Source organism: Lactuca sativa, chromosome 9 (assembly GCF_002870075.4).
Source record: "Lactuca sativa cultivar Salinas chromosome 9, Lsat_Salinas_v11, whole genome shotgun sequence".
NCBI lineage: Eukaryota > Viridiplantae > Streptophyta > Magnoliopsida > Asterales > Asteraceae > Lactuca > Lactuca sativa.
Window position 1 is genome coordinate 49,350,792 of NC_056631.2, and position 22,292 is coordinate 49,373,083.

The following is a 22,292-nucleotide window of genomic DNA, read 5'->3' on the forward strand; positions in this document are numbered from 1 at the left end:
ACCGTTTAATCATGTAAAAATTTCAAAAACGGTTCATTAACTTAATGAATTACTTTGGTTAAAATGTCAAACAATAATATAATGAAAAACAAGGAAGTAGAAGCCGGCATATATTCCTGCCATTCTTTGTATAGATCACTATGTTGTTAATTTCCATCGCCATCTTTGGTTTCCTTGTTTAAATTTGCATTGAATAGAATAATACAAGTCATATTCCCGTTTTTATTCTGTACCATTTGTTTTAGTTGATGAATTTCGTCCATATTTGGATTCTTATGGTTGAAAAAGTCCTATTTGGGAGCTTGAAAGAGTTTACTATGCACTGTTATCTGACAAAACTTCAAGATCGCTACATGAAAAGGATCCTTAAGAAAGAGAACAAAGGCAGAAAACAATTTAGACTCGACACAATACGTGTTTATATTCACAAATAATTAATGTTTGATAACGATCATTTAATACAATGGAAATATATGACTATTTGACCATAAAAGTTGAAGTGAGACTTCTCACCTCTAAAGAACAATGAACTACGAAGGATGTTATAGCAAACCTGGAGGTGGGTGAGGGTGAGTTAATATAGTCAAATATTTGGATTAAACCAACTTTTGATTCGAGTTTTTTTCAAGAACAAAAGAATAGACTTACGTTCTTTGAAATCCAAAAGTTTGACCTTTAGCCTACTTGTTAAAACTTATATAATCTAGATGTTTACTCATTTCTTTCAATTCCCATCAAACCCTTTGGTTTCAATAATCTGAAAGCATTTGCTTTCAATATTTATCTCCAAATCATGATATATTTCTGTTTCTAAACTTGTCTTCTTCTCATCTTTTTTCGTGAAAAACAGTCGGATTAAGTCATTGACATTCATTTGATTGTGGTCTTCAATGCCTGATCAAGACGACAAAGATCCGAACATGGAAACCAAAAGTTTGACTTCTTCCGATAGTCAAAGAGAGATTAATGTACCTTACATTCACAAGATCGGTGTCCCTCCAAAACAAAATGTCTTGAAGGAATTCAAATCCACACTGAAAGAAACATTCTTTTCTGATGATCCTCTTCGACCCTTCAAACATCAAACAAAATCCAAAAAGTTTGTACTTGGTTTGCAAGCTTTGTTCCCGATTCTTGATTGGGGAAGAAGTTATAATATCAAGAAGTTTAGAGGCGATCTTATCTCTGGACTCACTATCGCCAGTCTTTGCATTCCCCAGGTATATCATTATTAGTCTGTATTTATATTATTGTATAGCTTATAGTTGGACTTTATTTATACATGTATACTATTGTATAGAGATTATGGTCAGGTTCAACATAGAAACAAATATTAAGTACAAAATCATAAAACCACTTGAAAATAATTAAATTTATTTTTGAACATTCGATATGTTCATAAATCATAACTAAAGATACATATGTTTATAGATGAACATGTATATTGAGTTTTGAACATTGGTTATTTTTATATGGTTCTATTGCTCTGTATATATATTTGGTAATAGTAGATTATAGTTTAGATCAATCTATTTATATGTGCCTCATTATCTATGCAATACAATAATTATTGTATAGATTCTAGTTAGACACAGGATCTTCATATATATGTACCTCGTTATCTATACAATAAAAGACCAATAGGTATATATAATATTTCACATATTCAAGATTCGTCTAAGAAACACAAAATAGTTATATATATCTAACCATTTTCTTGTGTACAAATCCATTACAGGATATCGGGTATTCAAAGCTTGCAAATTTAAGTCCACAATATGGATTATGTAAGCATTTTCTCTTACAACGATTAGCGACGGATTATTCCGTCGCTAATAGCTTTTTTTCCTATTTTCTAGATTAATTATTGTTTATATCTGACATTTTTTGACTTTTGCATGTGTAGACTCAAGCTTCGTTCCACCATTAATCTATGCATTTATGGGAAGCTCACGAGATATAGCGATAGGACCTGTAGCTGTGGTGTCACTATTAATGGGAACTCTTCTTCGACAAGAATTTGACCCTGAAAATCAACCAAATGAATATCTTCGGCTTGTATTTACAGCTACTTTTTTTGCTGGGATTACTCAAGCTACTCTTGGAGTTCTTAGGTAATTTAATAACTATAAAAAGTCTTTAATTATTTTATTTGATCTTTTTTTCTTTTTTTTTTAATTAACAACGAATTTATGGTTATGATGATGATGATAATCAGACTAGGGTTTCTGATAGATTTTCTATCGCATGCTGCTGTTGTTGGTTTCATGGGTGGAGCTGCTATCACCATTGCACTTCAACAACTTAAAGGCTTTCTTGGAATTCCTAGTAAACATTTCACCAAAGAAACTGATATTATTTCAGTAATGAAATCGGTTTTTGGATCCATGCATCATTCCGTGAGTTTTTTTTTTTTTTTCTTAATTATATATCATGAAACTAATTATATTAAGTTATTAACAATTATTGCTCGTATATATTGTGTAGTGGAATTGGCAGACAATAGTGATTGCATCAAGTTTCTTAGCTTTTCTACTCCTCACCAAGTACATTGTAAGACATTAAAGTTTATTAGAATTATAAATTATAAAATAGATAATAAAATGAAGAAAGATCAGTATCCTAATTTTTTTGTAATTTACTAAACAGGGAAAGAAGAACAAGAAACTCTTTTGGGTTCCCGCGATTGCACCTTTGATCTCGGTTATTTTATCGACTTTTTTCGTGTATATTACCCATGCAAACAAGGAAGGTGTCGCAATAGTAAGAACTTGATTTTGACTTTCTCAATGTCAAATTGCTTGATTTCAACTCAAAAACTGAATTAGGCCATTGTCAGAAATAAGTTAGCTGATTGTAATTTAACATTTGATTAAGAACATAAAAATAGCTTATAAATAACTTATAAGGGCTGTGTGGAATTACTTTTTTTTAAAAGTCCTTTTTGTAAAATGAGTAAATTTTTTTAGTAATTTTTTCCAAAATAAAATTTTTAAAATATGTTTGTATTTTCTTTTAGGGTAAAACCAATTTTTCAATTAAAAAATCTCAAAAGTTATAAAAAGACGCGATTTATGACTTTTGAAAACCCAATTTTTTCTCCTACACAAAAAATTATTTTAAAAGATTTTTTCATCAACCAAACATTTTTTTGACCATTTTTTGAATTTTCGGAAAAGTTAAAATCAAAAAGTTGTTTTAGTATTTTGATAAAATAGCTTATAATTACTTAAAAATTAGCTTTTTAGCTAAAAATTAATTTCAGGCTTTTTTACTAAAACTAATTTTTCGGATGTAATGTGAAGGCTTTAATATGTTTTGCTTTTTGGGACGATAATTAACTTTATACTATAAAAGGAACAAAAAAATTTGTATATACTATATATATAAAGAAAGATTTGTTGTTGAAAGTGTAAAAAGTAGATATAAATAAACAATAATAAATTTGAAAAATACAAGTTTGACTCCAAAAGTCAAATTAACCCGAATTTGTTTTGGCAGGTGGGACATATTGATAAACGAATCAACCCGCCGTCGCTTGACAAAATCTATTTCTCCGGCGAAAATCTACTCAAAGGGTTTAAAATCGGCATTGTCGCCGGAATGATAGCGTTAACGGTGAACTCCTACCCCAAATTTTTTTGAAGAATCATATCGTGTTTGATTGATTTATCGAAGATGGTTGTTTATGTTTGATACAATTACAGGAAGCAGTTGCAATCGGAAGAACATTTGCTTCAATGAAAGATTACCAAGTAGATGGAAACAAAGAAATGGTAGCACTCGGAACTATGAACATCATCGGCTCAATGACGTCATGCTACGTCGCAACCGGTTCGTTTTCCCGATCAGCTGTAAATTACATGGCCGGATGTCAAACGGCGGTTTCCAACATTGTGATGTCGATTGTGGTTCTCCTCACTGTGAAATTCCTAACCCCTCTTTTCGAGTATACACCAAATGCGATTCTATCTTCGATTATTATTTCTGCTGTCATTGGGCTAATCGATTACGATGCTGCGATTTTGATTTGGAAAATCGATAAACTTGATTTCGTCGCGTGTATGGGAGCGTTTCTTGGCGTCGTTTTCAAATCTGTCGAGATTGGGCTTTTGATTGCTGTATGAATCAAATCATCCTCATCTTTGAAATTTAAACTCTTCTATGGTTTTATCATCCCGACCATTGATAATTCTCGTTTTGTTGAATTATCAGGTCATAATATCTTTCGCTAAGATTCTTCTTCAAGTTACACGCCCACGAACTGCTATCCTTGGAAAGATTCCGATGACGAGCGTTTACAGAAACATCGGACAATATCCGGAGGCGATTAAAGTTCCCGGTGTTCTGATAGTAAGGGTTGATTCTGCTATTTACTTCTCCAACTCCAACTACACGAAAGAAAGGTAATGCATTTTCGCAAAGTTCCACTAATTTGATGAATTTTGAAACATTAGGGCTATAAATCGAGTACTTTATTGCAGGATATTGAGATGGCTAACTGAGGAAGAAGATAATCTAAAAGCAAATTACGAACCAAGGATTCAATTTCTCATAGTTGAAATGTCACGTAAGAAGCTTGATTACCTGTAATTAGGTTTACGTTTTGCACTATTCGATTCATCTTCTTCATATCTCCTTGCCTAATTTCAGCTGTTACCGATATCGACACCAGTGGAATCCATGCCTTTGAAGAACTACACAGGAGTTTGCAAAAGAGAGATATTCAGGTAACTAAATTCTTATCCGATTAAATAATGTTTAAAAACATAAAAGAAAAAATAAATTATATTAAGAAAACATAAATTAAAACAAATTTGAAAAGAGTTAAGAATTATCATTATTTCTATATTAAATCAAAAAAATAAAAATAAAATAAAATAAATACATAATTTACTAAATTAAATGGTTGTTTGTTTTATAAGACGTAAAATATTTGTGGTCTTCGAACCATGTCTACAAAACAAGATATGAACTAAATGTTTGTAGTATGTACGGAAAAAACAAACTGTTTGTTTTTTGAAAATAGAACAAGATATGAACTAAATGTTTATGGTATGTACGAAAAAAACTGTTTGTTTTTTTTTTTTTAATTTATAGATTGCATAATAAAACTGAAGTTTAATTAACTAATTTTCTTTTTAATTTAAAATAGTTTTTTCATAATCGTAGTTTTATAACACTGAAAATACAACAGCTTGTTCTTGCAAACCCTGGTCAACTTGTGCTAGACAAGTTATATGCTGCGGGTTTTCCTGAGGTGATAGGCGAAAACAAGATTTTTCTCACCGTTGCAGACGCTGTTCACACATGTGCACCAAAGATTGCTCACGACGTGTAAGCTTATTGGCAAAATATGAACACTAACGAAGAAGTATAAAAATGTATACAACTTAAAAGGGTCACAAGTTCAAATTGTTCTAGATGAATAAAGGTATCACAAGTACATACTTAAGGGATCATTGGGATGTATGCATTTGGAGTATTGATATTAAAAAGAAAATGGGGTATAAAAGTACCTATATACTCCTAGTATATAGACGAAGAGTCTATTTATAGTAACTAATTTTAGTTCATGGTCCCTTAGTTCATTTGCTTTGTTGAATTCATAGATGTAATGATTTTTGTTTGAATGCAAAGGAAAGAGTACAATAATATATTGGAATGTATGTATGATTTTGAATTATAAGTTTCTACGAGTTTTCATTAAGGTGATGTTTGTTTTTTCTGAGACAAAATGTCTGCAGTCTGCGGACCACATCTGTAGACCTCTGCAATAGAAGAGGTGGACCAAACGTCTACAGTCTGAAAAAAAAAAAAAGACTGTTTGTTTTTTTTAACATCTGCGGGCTACTAAAATAAACTGAAATCTAAATAAATTAATTTTTTTAACTTTAAAGTGATTTTTTAATATTTTTATGACTTTGTTATAAATAATTAACGAATCTATATCAACTTTTATGTATTATTATATAAAAAATAAAAATAAAAATTATATGAATTAACGTATATATTTGATAAAACCAACAACTTTGGTTGTAAAGTTATAACTAAACATTATAATTAGTGATCAAAGAACTTGATACATATATGGATAAAAATAAACTTCGATTTTTTCAATTAAATCCATTAAAAACGTACCATAAATATTTTCTCGAGAAATTGACGATATTGTATTAAATAATGTTTTATAAAATTTGGCAAAAAAATATAAGAATATATTATGATTTTTTTTCATATTTATATAAACAACTTTAACGACTATTATTTTAATAAATCTTTATTATAAATTTGTCAAAAATATCATTTTTGTATTGTCGAACGTTTTTTTTAAGTTTTGTAATTTTTTTCAAATTGTTTATCATTAATAAAGTTGGAAAAAAATATAAATTAAAAAAAAAAACTTGAAAAAATAAAGATATATATGTTTTTTAGGCTAGAAGATGTCTGAAGATATTAGAAGACTCTGGTCCACATCTGCGCCAAGAAGAAGGCGCGCAGACATTTTTAGGTCTGCATTCTTAAAAAAAACAAACAGTCCGCAAAGGCTAATGTTTGTGCGTGGTCTGCGCGGCGCAAACAGAAGAGGTCACGCAGATCAGCAGACAAAAAACAAACACTACCTAAGAGAATATTAGTAATTTTCTTACCGAAATTTTAGTAGATCGAAACTTCTTTGTCTAGTTTAAGCAAAATGGATAAAAACTTTAATGTTTGTCTTTGATGAACCTTTCACATACATATACTCTTCAATCTCGATTAGGGGTGGCAAATCGGGCCATCGTGTCGTGTTTTTGTCTGACACGACACGACACGACACGACAAAGTTTTATGTAACATAAACACGACACGACACGATGTCGTGTTTTTTTTAACTAACACGAAAACGAATTGGTTAAAAAACGACAGACACGACACACACGAAAAAGATAACATAATAAAAAAATAGTTTATTTAATTAATATTTAATCATACATAACACGACAAATAAATGTTAGTCGTGTCAATTTCGTATCAAAATTTAAACATGAACACGAAACGACACGACATTGTGTTTTTTACACTTAACATGAACACGAATTCAAATTTCAGTTTCGTCCCAATTTCGTTTCGTTTTGTGTATTTTTGTCGTGTCGTGTCAACAATTGTCACCCCTAATCTCAATCCATGTAATTGTGAGTTTTTTTTTTCATTATTTTTTCTTGTTCAAATAAACATGTATGATTGAAACTAAAAAAATTGGTCGGGTTTAGATCGTGAAAATACTAGTACATGGTTAATATAAAATATCAATGTTGAATTTTATGATAGCGTTTGGTATGTAATAATTAAAGAGGTAATGAAATATAATGTGTTAATACATGAGGAGTATGGAAAGTCACACGAGTACCTTATGACAATCTAATGATAGCTTGAGTAGTTGTAAGTCCATTACTATTGTTAATAGAGAAAAATATAGCTTGAGTACATGGAAGTCCATTACAATTGTTATTAGATAAAATGGTAGTTTAAATAGCTATAAATTCATTATTATTGTGTATTAGAGAAAATGGTAATTAGTGTAACCGTAAATTCAATGTTAAGTTTCTTGATGGATTGAGTAGTCGTAAAGCAAGTCTAGTCGTTGTACAGTTATAACATTATAGTTGAGAATTGTTAATTGATAAATATATCTAGAGTAGTTGTACACCTAGCAATTGGTGTATCTATATGATTATACAATGTATGAATATATATTGAGTTGTGTGAAAGGCATCTGGATTATGGAGATTTTAATTGAGTTTGTGTTGGATTATTCATATAATCAATATTATTGATTACTATATGCATTGTGGTAGGGGGCACTCAGTAAACTCTTTGTAGCTTACCCTTTTTGTTGTTGAAGGTCTTTCTTAAAACTCATTAAAGAAGCGGGGAATTGTAGAAGAAATTTATTCGATCATTGTATTTGTATTTCTTTATTGTGATCATTTTGATAATTACTTGTACTGGATTGTTAATATAAATGTACATTACTGCGATTTATAAATTAAAAAGTAAACTTTTTAGCTATACCTTGTGTTAAAAAGTCGGATGTTACATAAATCAATCAAAAATAGAATGATTTATGGTGGCATTAAATATTGTTACTATTTTGAAGATACTAAAGAAAATTTGTTAGAATGATATAATTTGTTACAAATAATATATATTTTTTGTTATGGGATTTTCTAATATGTGCCTTAAGACACATATAATAATATGTGCCTTAAAGACACATATAAGAAGCATTAATATCAATGAAAAAAATATACAATAAAAGCTCAATTTGATGCTTGTAATCGTTTTTCCCTCTTCATTTACCTTGAAAACTCAGTTTAAACAACGGACTCTACTCCTGTTTTATTCGTTCCAACGTGGATAACTATGTGTATACATACAAATGGTGATCTTAAAAGTATATACCATTTAAGCATACATATACATACAAGTGCTTATTTGTATTTGCGATTTGATAAAACAAGATCAAAGTGAAAAATGTGTTTAGACATCCTCAAGCATATACTACTACGAAAAGAGAAGGCAAAATTGAAGAAACGAATGAAAGAGAAGGTGAAATACGAGAAAGAAAAAGGAAAGAAAAGAGAAGAACTACACAGAAAGAAGAAGAAACAAATGAAATCAGAGATCAAACAGAAGCAAAACAAAGCGAAAGCAGAAAAGAAGAAACAAAAGAAGAACAAAAACAAATGCTTCAACTTATGAATTCTTCATCCATTTATTTGTATAAATAATAAGAGTAGACAATTAACAATACATGTATGTGATAGTATTATACAAATTATGCAGAAAAATAAACCTCATACAATTCAAACTACTTTTAATTACCCTATTACCTTATACATGCATTATATACACCGTTCGAAAGGCTTTTCAGTTCGCCGGAAAAGTCAAACCACCGGTCAACGGGTGGAATATTCCGATGAGTTTGCCTACATGTCCTACTCGATTACTCGCCGGAGTTCTTCAATTAACTTACTTTTAGTCGCCGGATCCACCTTCATTTTAACAAAAACAACACATCAAAACACAATCATCATTTTCAAATTTCAAGTCTTAAAAAATTGTAAGAAAACAACAATTTACTTACCTCTTTCAAAAGTTTAGCAATTCCTAGTGGCAAAGCTTCAAGATCCAACTGTGAACTACTAATTTTCAACAACTGATTCGAGACCTTTTCTCTTCTTAACTCGGCTAATTTCTCATCATAATTCTCGGGATTATCTTTCCATGTGAAAAAAACATCATCATCACCCCAAAACTCATCCGATTTCATCTCCAAAAACCACTTCTTAATCATCTCATGACCGGATTTATACGAAAGCGTGTCTCCGGCCGCCTCCCTCGCGGTGGTGATCAGAGCAACCTCCGCGAGCCGCCGCCGGAGTCTTTTATAGAAGAAAAACCTCGAAACATTCCAATCAACAACATTCTTCACAACACCTTTCGCAGCCATACGAAACGAAGTATCATGAAGCTCCGCGAATTTTGTCGCGATTTGCGTGTAAATCGGCAAAAGTTGTTTTTCACGCGCTTTTATCTGCTCAACAATCGAATTATCATATTTCGATTCTTGTAACTTTAATTTAAGCTCTCGGATCCGCGGGTCGACCCGGCCCATACATTCCAACAACTCACGGTTTCTAAATTTGATTTCAATCATACCTTCGGGTTCTAGAACATTCCCTTTTGCGGTTGTTTCCGCATACATTTCTATATAGTCCGAATTGATCCGACTGTCAACAACCACCCAAGCACCACCACGAAGCTCACCGGTTTTCGGTATGTAAACAAAAACCGGTTGTTTATAAGTTCTTAAATTCTCAACAATCGTGGACCCCGCTTGCAAAATCCCTTCAAAAAGATCCCGTTGACCCGCGGAAAATCCCCGCCAATTCGCCATGATAAAAAGCGGAAGCTCTTCGCGGTTAAAATCCATCAACGCTTGCGCGGTTTTACTCGCGGAATCCGGGAACCACACCTGCCCGGCTTGCGGGACTACCCGTTCATGCGAATCAAGCTGCCCGGGATCCGCGGGTATAATTTGCATAACCGTCTGTGTCTCAACCGCCACAATCCCGACCGGGATCCCACCGAGTTTCGCCCGCCCGGTTACAACCGTCTGGGCCCACCCTTCCAAAGTCTCCACAAAACTATTTTTGTCAAAAATACCCCCGGCCCAGTTCCCGTTCCCGTCCACCGTCCCGCAGATAGCTGCCCGAGGGTCGCACGAGTTTTCGGGCAGATACTCCACGGGCCGTTCGGGCGGGTCGGTCGGGGCTAAAACGGGAAGCGGGCCCCCGACGTAAGCGGGAACAAAGCTTAACCAATTTAAGATTGCTGACACTCCTTTTAAATCGTCTGAAACGGTTAAGTGAACAACTCCATTTGTTGCCATGATTTTTGGACCTCCTAATTGCATTTGTGAGCTGTAAACTTCACGCCCCAAAAGTTTGTTTAAAGCAGAAAATCCCGTTAAAATAATTGGTTGATCCAGGCGTTGTATGCACCGCATCCCGAGGCGGGCCAAATACGCTCCAATACCCACGGTTCGACCCGTTACATATGTTAATGTAAAAGTTTCCTTATATGCCCTTGAATACGCGCCTGCAATCGCTCCACTTCCGCTCAAATTCTCTACCCCTAATCCGTCTTCTTTTCCTACAATTGTATCGATCACCCATCGAGTTTCACCATTGGTGAGATTAAGTTCATGAGCAATTACAGATGATTTGATACGGGTGTAATCTTCGGGTGTTAGGTAAAGATATTGGAACCCTGAATCAGGGTTTGACTCGTCTGACCAACCGATTTTGAAACAAGATCTGACCTCTTCAGCTGCTCCGATGCGAGCCCCGGAGTTGGCTGCTAGATAGATGAGGGGTAGTTTTTTGGCGCACGCGAGATCGGTTACAGCTTCGAAAAACGCGTCCTCTATAGGCCCAAAAGATCCGTTTTTGAATGTGACATCATTTGCAACTACCAAAATTGACCTTCCTTTAGGGAATTCGGGTGTACAAAGCTCCATGATCCATGCCACCATGCCTACATTGTTTTGGCCTGGCTCACGTTCTATGGAAACAAGAGGTGTGCCCCACGAGCCTTTCGGGTCAGAAAACGCGAGCTCTGTCACATTTACGAGTTTGCCCTTGGGCCTGGTGTCAGTAGAAAGTCTCAATGACCAAATTTCTTCAAGAGCTGCTTCAAATGCCTGCAAATGAAAAGATTTACATCTCTTAAAACCTAAGTGCTTTGTTACTTTCAATTTAATGGAAGACTAGGGTGAATTGAAATCAGGGGGTGTGATAATGGAAAGGGTAAAATGGTAATTTTTTTACCAGTGCAAAGTCGTAGCAGTATGTAGTGTTGCTTTTCCTGGCTAAAAGACGTTTCTGATCGAGTAATTTCAAAGGCTGAAAAGGTGTGTTGAGAGGGACACCATGTAAAGGGCCAGATGTAGAGGTTGCATGATACACCACCTTGTGTTTATCATCCTCAAATTCCCGATAAACCTGAATAAAAGTATTGACTTTGTAAAAAAAAATGTTTTTGACTATTGTTGAAATGTCTAAAATACCCTTACATGTACAATACACGTATGACCAGTGACATTCGTGACCACAACCCTCCATGCACCATTAGCTTGACCAGAAGACGCCATGCAAAGTTTGACCTCCCATTCAAAAACACCTAATCGATGCATCTTTACACCTACAAGTGTGTGTATTTCACGTGCTAATTTCACCAAAAGTGACTCAACTGCCCCTTCTTCTGTCCCGGGGTCCACATCAACTCTCCTGCTGTAAGGGACAAGATCGTCAATTTGTTGTTCTTTTAGTATATAGAGATACATGTGAGCATGGTCAGATTTGACTGTAGCATTATGAACATGAAGTTCCAACTCTTCCATGGCTGTGACTAAAGATCTCAAGATGCTTCTTGAAGTGTAAGACAAAGTCCACTGAGATTGTGGGCCCGCAATGTCAGAACCTTGGTATCCTGAAAACCATTCCTTTGTTGGTTGTCTTACAAGTGTCCTAAGAAACATTCTTTGAATTGGAAGTGGTTTTGCTTCAACTGTATACATGTGCCATTGTCGATCACGCGATGGTGTGTACTTTATCTTCTCATACCCCTTAAGTTTGTCCTGAACAAAAAAAAAAAAAAAAGAATTCATTTCGCATGGGCAAAACCGTAAATTGTTACATCAAAAAGGTCAAAGCTTTGTTTGATATAAGAGTTGTTTCTTGTTATGTTAAAAGAAAAAGAAGACAATGAGAGGTGTTATGAATTACAAACCAATTCAAGATAAATTGATAAAGGAGGCTCCAAGTGTCGCAATAATGGCTCTTCAATATAATAAAGATTCTCTTCTGACCAATGAAAAGAGTGTCTCATTGGGCCTCTTCCTTCATCCCTTTGAATAATACAACTGATAACTCCATACCCTGCGTTTTTTAGACTCGAGCTAACTTCTTTATCTTTGAGAATTTTTGCTAACTTGTTGACTCGCTCTTGAGCCTGATCCTCATCACCACTGCAATTTTTTCATTCAAGGGTATTTTAGTCGTTTCATAACCAAATATTTAACTGAAATATGTCGTGTAGTACCTGTCTTGAAGTGAACTCATCTGGTTGCTAATTCCAGCCAATGCAATGTGCATCATGTTCCCATGGTTATTAGGATCAGTGAAACCGTTTTGACTTGTTCCTTGAGATTTGTTTGTTGTTTCTTTAAGAGCTGCTTTTATCACATCGGGTAAAACAAGAAGGGATTTGATGATAACCATAGCTCCCCATTTCTTCTCCACCAAGGGCTTTTCGGTCATTTCATAGTCAGACACATTGACCTCCTCGATATGCCCTTCCATGAATTGCCACGAAGCAATAAGACCGGATTTGTGCCACTGCATTCTAACACTCCCCTTGGCAAGATACGGCTAAAGATAGAGACGTAAGTCAGTATAATATCAAAAATTACAGATTTGCCCCTTGTCCACAAGATTCATTTGAAGGGTACCTGATATAATCTTCGAACATAGGTCTCAACAACGCGTCTTTGAAGGGTGTGATCACTATGGTCAAAAAGACCAACAAGGGCATCTTCAACTGCAAGTGGAGCACTGACAATATCCTCCATTCTTTCATTTATGGCACTTTTCCTCTTAGGGGTATCCATATTTTCACCTTCTTCTGTAAACATCTCTAATTCAGAAAGACTTCTAGCAATGCTTGAACGAAGTTCACTTAATTTAGTCTGTTCCAAAAGTTGACTTGCCTTCAATGCTAACTGAAAAATGATGAGATCAAGAACCACAATTAGTTAACTTAAGAGTTTCAAGAAATGTTTATGAGTGTGTATGTTAAATGACGAATTTGACCTCGGAATAATTTGTGTGGTTGAGTGTAGAAAACCGTATCAGTTTATCCCTATATGCAGCTGGATTAGGGTACACTAAATTCTCCATTAGTCTTAGTATCAGCTTGTTTTTACTCTTAACACCCTGTATGGAAATAAATTAATGGTTATGTAAATTAAAAATTACAAAACTTTATTAGAAAAAAAACATCAAATACCTGATGGGAAAGCACAATGTCAACAACCCTCAAACGATCTTTCTTGTATTGAAGTCGAAGTCGTTCGATGACATCAGCCTGAAAAGTAAAGTTTTTTTTTTTAATATCTAATGAGAAAATGTAGAAAGTATAAAAATAAAAATAAAAACTCACTTGAATGTTGTCATTGAATAACTCTTCAACTAATAAATACTCTTCAAAAAGAGCATGAACAATCCCACGTGCATGACTCTCTCTTCCACCTTCATATGACTTCACAAGACTCATTAATGGCTCAATCAGCCTTTCTTGACCTCCTATTTCCTTCTCTGAGCAAGATCCAAGGTGAGTCTGAAAAAAAAAATAACAAAATTTAATCATATAACTAAATTAAAATCATTAAATATGAAAAAGATAGAACTATTAATCATAAACTAACCTCTAGAATCCCCCGTAAAACTTTAGCAGGAAAATCGATAGTTTGTTGTGTGGAAATTCCTTCATATTCCTTCAACTTTGATTCCAACTGAATGTGTTTAAACATATTTATACAATTAGAAATAGTCTTCTGAAGTTAAAAAATTTGAAAGAAAATTACTATTTACCTTGTTTTTAAGATCTTTATGAAGTCGATTTGCTAAAACTGCAAAACATTCTTGCCATTGAAGGAAAGGAAGCTCAGGACTATCTAAACAATGGAGCAGATTCTTCATAACCTAAAATCAAAGAATAAACTTGTTAACAAAATAAGTCGAATAACAAAAAATTAAAGAAAAGTAAAACAAAACAAATCTTGAAATTACTTCATCAATGTTGTGATCATATCCTGCAAGAATCATTCTAGCAGCACTTAAAGTAGCTGCACACTTTTGATGAACTTTATCTGAAATTGCAGTTGGAGGTCCAAGAACAGGAAAGCTTCCATGAAAAGGCTCTGCTTTTCTTACAGCTGATGGATCATCAAGATCAAGATTTGCTATAAGCTCACCAGCCTACAAAATCAAGAAAAAAAATTTTTTTTTTACTCAAGATTTGTTCATAACATTTAATATTTTCATTTGTGTGGGTCCCACTAACCTGCATGGCTTGACCTTCAGACATCTTGAATTGAATAACACCAGAAGCTGGAGAGAGAAGTGGCATACACATCTTCATAACTTCCACCTCAGCATATGGTGAGTCAGCATCCACGTGGCTTCCATCTGAGACTAAGTATCTTAAAAGCTTGCATGGTGTTTCCGCCATTAGTTTGGAAGGATCATGATCATTCTAGAAACAATTAATACAAATTTAGTAAAAAAAATTATTAAATAATAAAAGTTTAGAAAAAAAAAGTAGTTAGCACCTGAAGCAAACAAGTTCTTCCATCTATCAAAAGACGAGTTCCTGCTGCTTCTTCTTCTGCATATATAATATGACTATTTCCATCCAACTACAACATTCAATCATAAATTATGAGAAATGTACTTTGTTTAGTGGAAATGACGAGAGTACCCTTATAATAATACCTGCATTAATAAACCACCATCACGTAGAGTATGTATCTCTGCTTCAATCTCAGATTGATTCATTCTTAATCTATAACCACCTGGTCCTCTTTTTACCATATCAATCTAAGAAAAAACAATGCATGAATAATAATAAATTAATAATAAAGAAAAAAGATCAAACAAATCAAGAAAACAATACGTGTTTATGTTGTTTGCTACTTTACTTACAGTGTATCTACTACCCTCAATATTCAAAGAAACTTGGGAGTTGACCAATGATATATGCTGCAATCAAATAAACAAACTCACATTATGGATTGATTCAAAACATTCTAACAAAATATCTTTCACAATTCTAAAATTATAAAATTCACATGTGCATTGTAATTTGTACCTTTGGAGGGATTTGCCCCTTTTCAAGATAACCAACATAGTCTGACACCATGGCTGCACTTCTAGCAGCAGCTTTCTGAGATCAACAAAAGTCAAAGGTAAAGTCAAAGATGAGAAAATTTAAAGAAAAGGGTAATAAGAATATAAGGGTACTCACATAAAGAGCTCCTCCAACTACTGAAAGATACCAAGGAGGTCTTTCTGCTCTAACTCTCATGGCAATTCGGCTATCTAACCAACCTGTATGTATTTTGTTTTCTCTATAATCTGGAGCCTACATTATAAAATTTTATATATGTAATTGAATTAAAGTGATTGATTATATTAAATGGATTCGAAAAAGATTGGATCTTGAAATCACAAAATGCTTACATGTAATAGATCAATTGTATAATCAACATTAGTTCGGATTTCACCACGAATTTGAATTTCTTTTAACCCAAGAACCATATTTGCAATAGCCAATGTTCTAGACTCTCCAAATGCAAAAACATGACCTAAGACATACACAAAAAACATAAAAAAAGATCAAACATTTGTTTCTAAAAACAAACAAACAAGATTCTTAGTTCTTACCAAATTGAGAATCTGAGAATTCATGAATGCCACCACCCGATTTAACAGAAAAGTATGCCCAAACATTTGGCTTGCTTTTAAAACTTAGCTCCTAAAAGTTATAATTCAAATCAATAAGGTAAGATTGTTTATTTATGTGTTGGAAATGTTTTTTTTTTTTTTTGCAAACCTGAACTTTCCCACTAGTGGGCTTGAATCCATCATCTGGATCTTCACTTGTTACACGAACAGCAACACAATGACCCTTTGGTTTAGTTGACTCTGCTTTGTCAAAGTCAAAGGGAGTTGCATGAACATATGTTTGCCTCCATGCATCATACCCTCCACTATTATCCTTCCCATAAAATCGCCTTATTTCTATAACAAAACAAAACAAAAACACATCAACATAAAATCATTTCAAAAGAAATTTTCAAAGTTTGATATAAATATAATATAATATAATACCTGGAATTTGCCAAAGAGGAATTCCCATTCCAACTGCAACTTGTGCTGCAGGTAGATTAATTTCTGCTATCCACTCAGTAACAGGATGCTCAACCTAAACAAATGTAGAAATTCCCCAAAAGGGTATATATGTATATCATTAAATCTTTGATCTAAACATAAATTCAGTAGTTAAAAGTTAAAAATTTTCACCTGTAAACGTGGATTGAGTTCCAAAAAGTAATAGTCTCCAGTTTCCATACTATACAAATACTCTACAGTTGCAGCTCCAACATAATTCACTGATTTAGCTAATCTTCTTGCAGCTTGCTCCAGCTTCTTTATTGTCTCATTTGGAGCTATAGTTATTGGTCCCTCTTCAATAATCTTTATAAGAAAATATAAAAAGTTTAATAAAAGACAAATGATTCGAGTGTATAAGTTTCATTATCATATAATACCTTTTGATGTCGCCTTTGAACACTGCAATCACGACTATGTAAAGCTGCTACATTTCCATGTTGATCACAAAGTAGTTGAACTTCCAGATGTCGACTCTATTTTTTTTTTTTTAAATATTATTAGGATAGATTTAGAGTTTAAAAAACTACATAAAGATAGTAAATTAAAACGTTTTTTCTTCACCTGAGAAGCAACTTTCATTATAAATATAGGAGAACCAGGGACTTCACCCTGAACTTGTTTGAAAAGTGCCTTCACTTCTTCATCATTATGCACCTAAAGAGTTGAAGTCAAAAACTAATCAGTTGACTTTTAAAAAGTCAAAAGTGGGAGTGATTTTAAAAAAAAAAATGTAAAAGTACACACCTTTCTTATGCCTTTACCACCTCCACCCCATGATGCCTTGATCATTGCAGGATATCCAACAACTTGGCAACTAGCAATTGCTTCTTCTGTTGTATATACACAAGCTTTTCTATATACATCATCTGGAATTGTCACTAAACAGCTATCACCAGGAATTTTCACCTAAAATATTTCATTTTTAAACAATTAGAGTCATAAAGATTATTGTAAACCTAAAAAAGACTACTCAACAATAGCCAAATCCCAAAAGAAAACATTAGCCCACAATGAAGAAATAAATAGAGGTGTGTAACTAAAGAAAAAGAAACAGATACAAACAATAAAGGTGACAATAAGTAGTAGCAAGGGTAGGTAGGTAAATATTGTACTATACTGAAAACACAAACACTGAAAGCAGATACTAGCAATAAAGCTAACAATAAAGAGTAGCAAGGGTAAGTAGGTAAATATTGTATTATACTAAAAAGTGAAAGCAGATACTAGCAATAAAGTTGATAGTAAAGAGTAGCAAGGGTAGGTAGGTAAATATTGTACTATACTGAAAACACAAACAGTGAAAGCAGATACTAGCAATAAAGCTGACAATAAAGAGTAGCAAGGGTAAGTAGGTAAATATTGTATTATACTAAAAAGTGAAAGCAGATACTAGCAATAAAGTTGATAGTAAAGAGTAGCAAGGGTAGGTAGGTAAATACTGTACTATACTGAAAAAGTGAAAGCACAAACAGTGAAAGCAGATACTGGCAATAAAGCAGAAAGAAGATACTGGCAATACAGGCTTACATGAGAACCACTCCAAGGAAGTGTAGGCACATCAGCCGCCTGTGCAATTAAAGAAGAACCGATTTTATCACCTAAAGCCGCCATTGATGAAGCAGGTGGGCCCAGAAATATGATTCCCTTTGCCTCTAAAGCATCCGGAAGTTCAGGGATTTCAGATGCATGGCCCCACCCAGGCCAAACAGCATCAACATGTGTTATTTCAGCTGTCTGAAAATCATCAAAACATCAATTCACCATTTTAAATTGTTATTAATCACCAAATATTATATAAAAAAAGGACTAAATACCTCTACAATGAGTTGCACATTGGCATAATTATTGTTATTTGTGCCACCAGGGACTTCAACAAATTGATCTGCAATTCTAATGTGTTCTGCATTTATTCTCATGTCTTCTGGTGTAGCCATGGCGACTAATAGAATTGCTTTTTCTGAACCAAATGTTTCATAACTCCATGTTCTTACACTTCTTATGAACTTCACAGCTGCCATTCCATTGTTTGCAATTAAAATACTGTGAATTGGGTTCTTTCCATTGAGTGCATTACAGAATTCATCAATGGCGGATCTTGTTGCAGGTGATCTTAGTGAAATCGCCAAGTTTTTGTAGCCATTTCCGTTATTGAAACTTCCGTTTACTGTTAATCTTTGAGCTTCTGACATGTTGCCACCTCAGCATACACACTGGAAATTAGAGAAATTAAGTTTAGAACAAGATTAGTTTGACTTTTCAGGTCAAACGAAACAACCCCTTTTCAAGGTTAATACAGTAGTTGACTTGACAGTGACTATCAAGACTTGTGAAAATTTTCAATTTTGGAGCGAAAATTCATAACCCTGTGAAAGTATGTATGAAGTATTATTGTAAAGGGATTAAAATTTGGTGCTTAAAGAATAAGAAAATGGATGTTAATTTGAATTTGGAAATTACTAATTCTGATGTTGGATTATTTTCAGGAAAGAACATAGGAAGCTCCGATCATTGATCCAATCTAGAAGTGTGATCCACGGGATCAGAAAGTCAAAGTGAAAATATTAATTATCAATTTTGTGTGTAAACCCTAGTCCAAGTTGAATTTTCTATGATAATACGTAAGTTGATAAAATAGAGTCGAATCAAATCCAGGTGATCAGTGCAAAAGCACATTAAAAAATTGTATCCCAGCTGAATTCATCAAAGATCCTCCAAGAAATTAAATTCCCAGATACAAAAACATTAATTCAGGTTAATTAAGCAGCATACGAAAGCGAAATCACATAGATGAAGGTTTAAGAGGATGAAATGACATACACCCAGTAAAAAAAAAAAAAATCAAACCTTACACACTGTTTTCTCAAACGAGTTCGCAACTACTTAAATCAACAAAAGTCGGAAACCCCATTTCAAAAATCAGAATAATTCGAACAAACAAAAACCCAAATTCTAAAAACTTGGCAGCATTTCGGGTGGAAGAGTAGAACGACTAACCGTAAAGAAGTGGAAGAAGAGTCCAGTCCTTTTATGCAATAAGACGCATAAAGATTTTGCCTTTTAAGCTGCTTTAAACAGCTGAAAGAATTGACAAGAAGAAGAGATCAAAACAGATAGAGCAGAGTTTGGAATGGCGGAAATCTGGGAGAGATGTGAGTAGTTGTAGGGGAATGCAGAATGGGGGTTGGAATTAAGTGTGGTTTGGTTGGGGGTTTGGTTTGTTTGGTTGGTTTTTGGTGAGGCGCCTTAAAGAAACATAAATGGGGCATAGGCAAAGGGGTCCAACACCGCGAGGTTATGCATGGCACGTGCCATCCACCCCCTCCCATCGACATCTTCGGAAACGTATATGTTTTTTATTTGAAAACTTGAAAGATGATTATACTTTTGAATATATTATATACTTATTATTATTTGATTTATTGGTCAATTTGAAGATGAACATATAAAAATGATTTTTCATGTGGTATGCATTTTGAACTTTCCCAAAGAAGGATAATGATTTAATTAAGGTCTAATAAAAAACTATGTTGAAGTGTTGGGTGTCATTAGACAATATGTTTTTTTAAGTCTTTATTTTTCTTAATACTTAACTTTTAATTATTTAATAAATGTTTATCAAATTCGATGTATGCTGCTCTAATTTGTCATTTCAAGAATCGCATTCTTGAGCATCTACATGTTTGTGTAATGCATGTAAAGTTTCTACAAGTTGATCAAATATATTGATAAATGATTCTGTTATTTTGTAAATTCAAAAGATACCACTCATATATCTTCCATTATGCGACTATTCGTGAACTTAGTTGCTAAAGAAGGCTAACTTAACGATTACAAAGCAACGTTCACAATAGACTTTGATATTCTGTTAGGATGAGATATGGAGAGAGATGTAAGAAATCATACATCCAGGGGCGGTTTTAGGGTGGGTCCATGGTAGCACCTGCGACCCCTGACTTTTACGGACACAGTGGAAAAATTTTCGAAATTTTTATTTTTCTACTATCATGCAACCCCTGACTTTCCCGTGACACCCCTACTGTGAAATTCTACGTCCGCCCTTGCATACATCCATAGATGTATAGACGTATAGTGATTGTTTCAAATAGCTGATCATGTGCAATACATGAACATGTATAAACCAAAATTATTATATGAATATATGAATAAATATGGTGCACTCGTTTGATATGTGCATGATAATAATTGGTTAATTAAATTAATTATTATCTAAATTAAATCTATATAATTCAGGAAACTTAATCATTATCTTTAAAATCCATTATTTTATGTCATCATCCTTATTAATCTCTACATCATTACGAATCAACCGACCATATCTTTCTTCATCACTAACCCATCGCCATCATCACCATACACGACACCACCAATAGCTCGTTGTTCATCATCTTATTTACTCCAAAACTATATCACAATTGTTGCCTCCTCCTAGTTGTCGGAGCACTCATCGGAAGGAAATCACAACACATTGTAAGTCCCGAATTATCCTACATATTAATCAGATTCACTTTAATGGTGCAGAATCTCAATCAAAGTGTATAATGCAAGATATAAGATGAATAAGAATAATATAATTAATCTTCAATGCACACGATATATTGATTAATCGCCAGGTACATAAGATTTCGATTACACGTTGTTTTCTCTCTGTTTCTCTCTAGATCTCGTTCTTAGCGTATGGTAGCCCCAAGAACATCCCACACTCTTTACAAGGTCTAAATAACATTATTTATACCTAAACCTAATAACAAAGCCCAAGCCCAAACCCAAATAAAACAATATTGAGTCTAACTAAAATCACATGTGATTTTGGTCCAAACAACACCAAAACATGGTGTTTTCGGTCCTTGACCGAAAACTCTAATAACTTATGAAAAGCAAAGTATAAACCACAATTTATGACCTAACAATCTCCCCCTTGATTTATAGCTTTCTTTTCACTTAGAATAAACCATAATTTAGTTCTAACAATCTCCCCATTGGTTTATTGCTTTCTTTTCTTTTCAGTCTTCCTTGATCTTTGGCTTTCAGCTCTAATCTTTGATTTCTTCATAGCTTCAAGATGAACATATGAATTTCTGCATGAATGAATTTATCTTGAATAGTTGGACTTCCTTCAAGAATTGACCTTGAATGCACATTGGGTGTAGAGGCTTCTTGTAAAGATTCTTGAAAATCATCACTTTCAACTTTGAAAAACTTCAGAGAAAATAACAGAGAGACTGATTCTTCTGGATCACTTCAGCGAGCTTATAAATAGCAGCAAATTGATTAAGGAGGTTTCAATGCAATCTGTCACAGAACTTCAAGTACAGTTTCACCTTGCTTCTGGGGTTGAAAGAATGAATGTTGAAAAATAATTTTCACTTCTTGTTCCTTCGAATGAAAAATTCTTTAATGATCACCATTGCGTCTTGAAAAGTAATCATGACTAAAAAAGTCCATGTGGATCACAGAATCATAAAGACCCTTCTCACCATAGTTGTTCAAGGACCCAACCATTGCTCAGAAGGAGACTACTCGCAGCATATATGTGAACACGGAGGAACGCACTGCGATTTGTTGAGTATCGGAGAACTACTCATGGCCATTTTGATGTTAGCCCCTGCATATCCTTGATCAAAGATCTCAATATAGTTTTTCAAGTTAAACAAGTTAACTTGGCCCTTGGCGAGACATTCAGCGATAATCGTGTCTTGCAAGGTGCAT

The 22,292-nt window shown here is 33.8% G+C and overlaps 2 protein-coding genes across 3 annotated transcripts; one reads left to right on the forward strand and one right to left on the reverse strand.

The window, feature by feature from the left end:
* The first annotated feature begins 426 nt into the window (after positions 1-426).
* On the forward strand, positions 427-5,683 carry LOC111921287 (sulfate transporter 1.3). 2 transcript variants are annotated; one of them, XM_023916860.3, is made up of 13 exons: positions 427-569; positions 851-1,220; positions 1,739-1,787; positions 1,907-2,114; positions 2,219-2,399; positions 2,488-2,553; positions 2,650-2,763; positions 3,502-3,618; positions 3,708-4,121; positions 4,216-4,406; positions 4,485-4,570; positions 4,654-4,730; positions 5,198-5,683. In XM_023916860.3, the coding sequence occupies exons 2-13, from the start codon at positions 891-893 to the stop codon at positions 5,339-5,341; spliced, it is 1,977 nt and encodes a 658-aa protein (XP_023772628.1). In that variant the 5' UTR covers positions 427-569; positions 851-890; the 3' UTR covers positions 5,342-5,683. The 2 variants fall into 2 exon arrangements, with proteins under 2 accessions (XP_023772628.1, XP_023772629.1); XM_023916861.3 differs by having other exon boundaries at positions 430-559.
* Positions 5,684-8,730: 3,047 nt separating this feature from the next.
* Positions 8,731-19,783, reverse strand: LOC111921286 (acetyl-CoA carboxylase 1). Its single transcript, XM_023916859.3, has 30 exons — positions 19,560-19,783; positions 18,380-18,775; positions 18,093-18,299; positions 17,310-17,471; positions 17,127-17,219; positions 16,943-17,038; positions 16,695-16,868; positions 16,503-16,596; positions 16,225-16,412; positions 16,056-16,146; positions 15,852-15,976; positions 15,637-15,753; positions 15,481-15,555; positions 15,315-15,371; positions 15,105-15,209; positions 14,942-15,028; positions 14,674-14,865; positions 14,400-14,588; positions 14,202-14,312; positions 14,036-14,122; positions 13,771-13,947; positions 13,618-13,695; positions 13,422-13,544; positions 13,061-13,330; positions 12,652-12,980; positions 12,340-12,577; positions 11,624-12,187; positions 11,379-11,552; positions 9,131-11,251; positions 8,731-9,038 (listed from the first exon to the last, which is right to left on the reverse strand). Exons 2-30 carry the CDS (start codon positions 18,752-18,754, stop codon positions 8,982-8,984), a joined length of 6,756 nt encoding a protein of 2,251 aa, XP_023772627.1. The 5' UTR covers positions 18,755-18,775; positions 19,560-19,783; the 3' UTR covers positions 8,731-8,981.
* Between the last annotated feature and the right edge of the window lie 2,509 nt (positions 19,784-22,292).